This window comes from Prunus avium, chromosome 6, assembly GCF_965620075.1.
Source record: "Prunus avium chromosome 6, drPruAviu1.hap1.1, whole genome shotgun sequence".
NCBI lineage: Eukaryota > Viridiplantae > Streptophyta > Magnoliopsida > Rosales > Rosaceae > Prunus > Prunus avium.
This window is the reverse complement of record NC_142289.1, coordinates 29,953,506-29,960,794: the sequence shown is the minus strand read 5'-3', so window position 1 is coordinate 29,960,794 and position 7,289 is coordinate 29,953,506. Positions and strand designations below refer to the sequence as shown.

The following is a 7,289-nucleotide window of genomic DNA, read 5'->3' as shown; positions in this document are numbered from 1 at the left end:
TCTTCAAAGGAGTAGATGGCAATTGTGCTACGTTATGTGGATAAAGGTCGGGTAATTGAACGTTTTGTAGGTATTGTGCATGTTACAGATACTAAATCTTCCTCACTCAAGTTAGCCGTTGATGATTTCTTTTCGAGACATGGATTAAGCATCTCTAGATTGCGAGGGCAAGGTTATGATGGCGCAAGTAATATGAGAGGTGAGTTTAGTGGTCTTAAAACACTCATTCTAAATGAGAATGACTCTGCTTTTTATGTTCATTGTTTTGCTCATCAATTTCAACTAGCTCTGGTAGCTGTGGCAAAGAAACATTCAGAAATTGCAGATTTATTTACTATGGTTTCTAATGTGGTGAATGTTGTGGGTGCATCCGCTAAGCGTTGTGATATGCTGAGAGAAAAGCATGCTGATGCAATTTTTGAAGCACTCAATAATAATGAGCTCTTAAGTGGGCAAGACCTGAATCAAGAAACTAATCTTAAGCGGTCTAGTGATACACGATGGAGCTCTCATTATAATTGTTTAATCAGTTTGGAAAACATGTTCCCGTCTGTGATAGATGTGCTTAAGATTGTAAGAATAGATGGATCAGGTTACAAACAAAAATTTGAAGCAAAGGTTCTATTGACTTTTATGCAATCATTCAATTTCATTTTTGGTCTACACTTGATGAAAAGAATTTTGGGAATCACAAACGACTTGTCTCAGGCATTACAAAAGAAAGATCAAGATATTGTGAATGCCATGGACTTGGTCAAAATATGTAAAGGAAGATTGCAAAGCATGAGAGATAATGGTTGGGATTCTTTAATTGATCAAGTTTCTTTCTTTTGTGGCAAGTATCATATTGAAATTCCTAAAATGGATGATATTTTTTCCAGTGGAGGGAGACCAAAGCTTAAAGCTCAGCCTATCACAAACTTACATCATTATCGTGTTGATTTATTCGTTGATGTCATTGATATTCAGCTCCGAGAGTTAAATGATCGGTTCAATGAGAAGAATACTGAATTACTTCTTTGTATGGCATGCTTGAGTCCAAGTAATTCATTCTCTGCTTTTGATAAAGCAAAGTTGATGCGACTTGCCCAATTTTATCCAAGAGATTTTTCTGAGCATGACCTCAAATTACTTGAAGATCAACTTGAGAATTACATTTGGGACGTGAGCTCTAACAATGAATTTACAGAATTGAAAGGGATTACTGATCTTGCACAAAAGATGGTTGAGACAAATAAAGATAAGATCTATCCTTTAGTGTACTTGCTTCTGACACTAGCACTAATCCTACCTGTTGCGACCGCAAGTGTAGAGCGAGTATTTTCTGCTATGAATATTGTGAAGAATCGGTTACACAATCGAATGGGGGATTTGTGGATGAATGATTGCTTGGTTGCGTATATTGAGAAAGACATTTTTAATAGTATAGATGACGAGGTTGTTATGCAACGATTTCAAAATATGAAAACTCGTCGAGGACAATTATGATTGTAATGAATAGACAATATTATAAATAATATGATTTTTGATGTTTTGATGTCTTATGAGTTCGAAGTTTTATTATTTATATTTTGTGAAAGGCCCCCAGACATATGAAATCCTGACTTCGCCACTGACGACAACTACTCGGCTTGGCCAAACCCTTCTATGGACCTGTAAAGTCCCCAACCAATAAGCTACTCTTAGATTGAGGACTTGTGGGGCTTGTTGACGCCCAAGCTCCCTCTTTCTTATTCACTAACGCTCTCAAGCCTATCTCAATGTAATACAACTCTCTACACATATATACAACTATTAAACCAGTGGATGTAGCTCGAATTTATGGGTGAACCACTTTATCGTTACATTTTGCCCATATAATTGCGATATCACGGCTAACCGATTTATACGGGTTCAACACAAGTTATAGTCTAAACTACAGGGGAGAGATGTTTCTCACACACATACAACTAATGCGATGAGGTTCGAACTTGAGACTTCTTATCTGCAACCTTTCCACTGTGACCTTGTTGGCAACTATTGCTCCTAAAATACATGTCTTTTTAAAAGTAAATTTTTTGGAAATAAACACCCAAATAATGTTTTCCCAATAAAATAGAAGAATAAGCACAAAAAAACCATGAATAGGCGATTTTGTTTTTGGTCAATATGAATAGGCGATCTGGTCGTTCTCTTTGTGCAGTGAAAAGGAAGAGGATCAGTTCAATCGCGCTTTCTTAAACCTAACGGTCAATCGAGAGATATGTCTTCGGTGGAAGAAGGGTCTTTAGCTCCAAAGCGTAGATTATCGTGTTCCACCTGCTTTGACGCTCTCTGGTTTTGCTATTGTAAGCTTCCTCTTTGCCTTCTCTCTCTGTCTCTCTCTCTGTCTCTCTCTTTTTCCTTTCTTTTGTTAAATATCACATAAGCTGTTCCCATTTCATTTCTGTTGACACAATAGTTTCGCAATTACATGTGGTACGATTCCAGTTTCTTTTTATTCAATTTTAATTTAAAAGTTACATGGGTTTTGGGTAATTGTTCATGAATTTAATGTACAACATGGTAGATTTAAACTCGGATTTTATTGAATTTATGGAGAAGATGTTATTTAATAGTTGCTAAAACAAAAACAAACAAAAAGCTTGGTAATTTGTTCATTTTGGTTACTGCCCACTTAACAAGCTTCAAACTTGACAGTCACTAGCCTCTGAAATCAGTTCTTGGTGGATTTTCTTTTGTAATTAAATTTTCTTGATGATTCTTTGGTAGATTTCAGTGACTGTTTCTTTTTCATGTTAGACTGCTTTATGCTCAGTTGTTTCTATATATGTTCATCTTTAAATATTGTTGATAGCTGTTCGTGATCATTGCACACAGCGATATAGTTTCACTATAAATGTCAAATTTTGTTAATTTTTTTTTTGGATGTTTCCTACCTCACTCATTCTATTTTGTGATTGCTTTTAATTGCCTGTTTATTTCTATTTATTGCTTTTAATCTCATGGGCACTCATGTTCTGGCAGCTCCAGTGCATCAGATGCAGCAGTATTATAGACTTGGGGTACTTGATAACTGTTCTGGGAAATGGACTTCTCTTGTTGATTGTTTGAGTTTGAAGACAAAACGGTCATCTGAAGTGCAGGTTTGATTTTTTGTTTGGTTATATATTTCCACCCTTTGTATGGGTTAATGGATTCCTCTTCAATTAATACATATTTGATGATTAGAGCCCTGCACCTGTCAATTCTTTCTTTGGTTTTTAATACTGTCTTTTCCTTGATCATTGTACAAAATGTGCTTGGATATTTCTTTCGGCTAATAAGTCACATTGCTTTATTGTTTTCCCCCTACTTTAAGGCCTATGTGAAGAAATTGGTGTCTCCCAACATGAAAAGTACTTAGGACTGATGGCGTGACATCCTGAATAGAAGATCCCATTTACTGCCACAACAAATTACAAAATGGAGTAGCAGAACATAAATACAAGTATATTGTTGAAACTGATGTCAGTTTATTGTCTAAATCATCTTTACGCATTCAGTTCTGGCTTCATTTGAATGCCACTGCAGTATTTTTAATCAATCATCTGCCTAGCAGATTCGTGCTGCTAAAATCTTCATGCAAGAATCTCTGATCATTCCAGATTGTAGTTTTCAAGGATTTTTGGATGTGCTTGCTGTCCTCATATCAAACGTTACAATCAGCATAAATTACAATATAAAGCTAAACAATGTGTACTTCTAGCATTCACATTGGATTGCGAAGGATTTATTTGTCTAAATGATGGGTGTTTGATGAGGACATCTTTGTCAAACCCATTAGGGTTTACAAAAGAAAGAGATGGAAGAGGAAGTCATTTAATTTGGTCTTTAAATCTGGCAATTTTTTTATTCCTGCGATTAGTTTCTAACTTGTTCTCTAAGTTTTCCAGATTTTAGTAAGATTTTTAAGTTTTCCAGATTTTAGTAGGATTTATAAGTTTCCTATTTTATTTAGGTTAGAATTTCTGTTATAGCAAGGGATTTTTTTATCCTATTGTTTCTAGGTTTTAGTTTGCTATAAATACCCCTCTCATGTAATTCATTATGGAGTTGAGTTGTTGAGATATAAAGAAAAGCTTATTTTCCAGAGATTGGAGACTACTTGGTGTGAAGCCAAACCCCTGGAGTGATTCCAGACCTATCCCCTTTGTTCTATTTTCTGTTTTCCATTGTTTTTGCTTCCTCTAAACTGCCTAAACAATCAATCACCCATATCCTACATCAGTGTTGCCTATGATTATGGTGGACTAGATAAAAGATCTGGAGAAAGAAATTTTATGGTTGATTTAAGTTTTGAGAAATTTGAGAAATAGAGAATAATAGGGAGGAGAAGAGAGAAGGAAGTAAAGGAGAAGATATCAAGGCACCAAGCCTTCAACGTGAGATAATTTTCATTCATCCAAATCGAATTTGCTTTGGAAGAAATAGCCTTAGTTATAGGCTTCATGAAAAAGTTGGTTATGTTACGAGGAGACATTCAATCCAAGAGACAGTAAATCAACAACTAGATTTCTAGTTCACTGTTTCATTTTCTCACCAAACCAGTTGAAATTTACCCTCGGTTTGTTCAGAACGGAAGGATTTGGGTGTTGTGTTCATTTCCAGTACTATTGTTTAGGGAAGGAAATGTGAATTGGGTAATTCAAGCTGGTTATAATTCTGTTTATTGAAAGGCACAAGCTGTTTGGTTGTAGGGGAGGAGGTGCTATACGTTAGATTTTGGTCATTCAGCGTCTTCTGAATTTTGGGATGCATCTTCTTTGGCTATCTTCACTGATTGAAAGAAGCTGTTCTTTGATACTTAATACCAAGTTTAGCGTTGAGGTCCTGTTTTTGGAAGAATTGTATTGTTCTGTAGTCTAGCTTTCATCGTTGTAATTGGTCCACATAGTTCGCACTGTTGATTGATTGACTTTCCTTTCCAATAAGAAGGAAAATACATTTCGAGCACGGATCAACTAGTTGATATGTTCACCAAGCCTATGCCCTCTACTAATTTAATTTACATTGAAGCAAACTGATGGCGACTCTCCTCTATCTGTTTGAGGATGCACATAAAGTTAGCAGCTTGCTGTGTTTCTATAGCAGTAATAGCTGCTTCAGCTGATTGCTGTTAATGTAGAATATGCAAAGCCTTTAAATCGTCAGCTAGTTCCATGGATCCGTTAGTTTCGGTTGAGTGAGTTAGATAATTTTTATGTGGGTTTGCTATAACTATAAAGAACACAAGCTTATGAGCTGTAATTTTAAGCCTCTGTAGTGCCATAATTCATTATGGAACTCAGAAATCGAAAGTCTCATTTTACTTTCAGTTTCATCTTGTCTGTTTTTTGCCTCAATTTTCTCAAGTTCTGGACACACCAGTTATATAGTTGCTAAACAGAAACAAAAGTGATTAGTTGCTATACCGGCTTATTCCTAAAACACACCCACATAATATTAATATTATTACATATCTGTACATATTATTTAAATGTTTGGCATATACGTAAAAATTATTGGAAGAGCCACCCTTCTATTTGTTCCTTATGAATTCTGATGTATTTGAGTGTAGGAAGTGTTTTGTTATTGGACTTTGATCATTCTTGTCACATGTTCTTTCAATTGGTGCTTACCAGTGTGCAAGGAACTATGGCTTCTTATATTGGGTCGGTGCCTAGAAAGAGTATATCCATTTCACTCTTTCCCCCTTGTGGTGATGGCAGATTCATGTATAAGATGGCAATGTAGAAAAAGCCATCCTTTCTATTTGTGCTTTATAATACACCTGAGTTTGACCTAAAGCTAGTACTCGCCATGTTATGATTCGGTTTTCAATAAGTTGCCTTTTTTTTTTTCCCCTTTCCTTTCCCTAAGAGCTTCTTTTTTGGTGATTGTCAATATCTACTTGTGACAAAATTAACAGCTATGTGGCACGCACTTGTGATATATATGATTCTTCAAGGTAATAACTAACTAGACTTTTTTAATGCAGGAAATTTTGGAAACTCGGGAAAAAGCAAAGCCTCACATCTGGACTTTTCGGACTCCCGAAGAAGCATCAGTTCACTGGAAAGAACAATTTGGACATTTAGACGAAATGGAATGATGGAGGTTAAGTTCAGCATCCTTCTGTGCTCCTCCTTCGAAATTTTGCCCCACATCTGGTGAACCCAAAAAATAGACTTTGATTTATAGTGGTAGTGAAACCAATTGATTTAAAATAGGGACAGAGAGAGTAAGAGGGAGATCTGCAATACAATATTCTTTGCTTGTTAATTTTGTTTTTCTTTAGAGAGAATTTTAAGTGGAATGGGGCCATGTCTTTAATTTCAAAGTGAAGTTCACAGCAGTCTGGAAGGAAGATCAACTGAAAATTGTAACCACAATCACTGCAATTTATCTTTCTGATCTGAAGGGTCTTTTTTTGTGGTCAATGATCTGAAATGTTGATTTGAATACAAACGATAGTCTAAAATAAAAGGACGGGAGTTTCTCACACACAATACAAGAGTGCCATGGGAGTTCGAACCTGAAGGGTTGATTTGATATATGAAAAATGCTAGGCTGAACACATTTTTATAAGAGGGGTGGTACAAAATGTTGTATAAAAATGCAATCAGCCTAGCATTACCGTCTCCTAAAAGCCACTTGACAAAACAATTGTTGAGTAATATAAATCAAGGGTAATGCCATCCCCCACACTCTACCGATATTCGTTATTTTCACAAGACATGGCACTATATATTTTTTTACAAAAATTGTTGGAAAAAAATAATATTTAAAACGGGAAGAAAATTATTAGGGCTTTTGTACATATATTTCTCACGAGACACGGAACAAATGAGAGCCTGCTTGTGTTGAATAAAAAAAGTGGACTTGAAACCCCATACTCTTTTTTGGTTACATTAGAGGAAAGAAACCCCATTGAGATTCAATCCTAGGTGCTATGGGGAAGGGGGATGTTAGAAATATGCCCTTAAAGGCAACTAATTATGTAATAATTAGAGTTAAGGACATCTTTGATAAAAGACATATTATGTTCTCAATGAGCAAGAAATGTTGTTTTATACATTAAATCATCCTATATTATCTTTCAATATGTAGAACAACCATAGGCCAAGGAATACACAAGTGGATATGAGAGCTATGTAATGAGATTGCATACATGGAGATTTCTCATCATCCCTAAATCCTGAATATGTTCATGGTCATAGGAATATTGATTGGGCGTCAATCAATATTCCACAAAGACCAGTACACACATTATCATCTCTATATGTAGG

General features: G+C 35.6%; 2 protein-coding genes across 2 annotated transcripts; both read left to right on the top strand.

The window, feature by feature from the left end:
• LOC148294014 (uncharacterized) lies at positions 1–1,488 on the top strand. The gene has a single exon (XM_088254124.1). It carries the CDS (start codon positions 16–18, stop codon positions 1,486–1,488), a length of 1,473 nt encoding a protein of 490 aa, XP_088110250.1. The 5' UTR covers positions 1–15.
• A 617-nt stretch (positions 1,489–2,105) lies between these two features.
• Positions 2,106–6,355, top strand: LOC110755261 (uncharacterized). The gene is made up of 3 exons (XM_021956438.2): positions 2,106–2,327; positions 3,007–3,125; positions 5,999–6,355. The coding sequence occupies exons 1-3, from the start codon at positions 2,243–2,245 to the stop codon at positions 6,110–6,112; spliced, it is 318 nt and encodes a 105-aa protein (XP_021812130.1). The 5' UTR covers positions 2,106–2,242; the 3' UTR covers positions 6,113–6,355.
• Positions 6,356–7,289: the final 934 nt, after the last annotated feature.

Excerpts from the sequence above, each read along its gene's own strand:
- LOC148294014 (XM_088254124.1), top strand. The coding sequence starts at position 16 with ATGGCAATTGTGCTACGTTATGTGGATAAAGGTCGGGTAATTGAACGT.
- LOC110755261 (XM_021956438.2), top strand. The coding sequence starts at position 2,243 with ATGTCTTCGGTGGAAGAAGGGTCTTTAGCTCCAAAGCGTAGATTATCG. Across the intron at positions 2,328-3,006 it reads CGCTCTCTGGTTTTGCTATT|CTCCAGTGCATCAGATGCAG; the intron begins GTAAGCTTCCTC and ends ATGTTCTGGCAG. Across the intron at positions 3,126-5,998 it reads AACGGTCATCTGAAGTGCAG|GAAATTTTGGAAACTCGGGA; the intron begins GTTTGATTTTTT and ends TTTTTAATGCAG.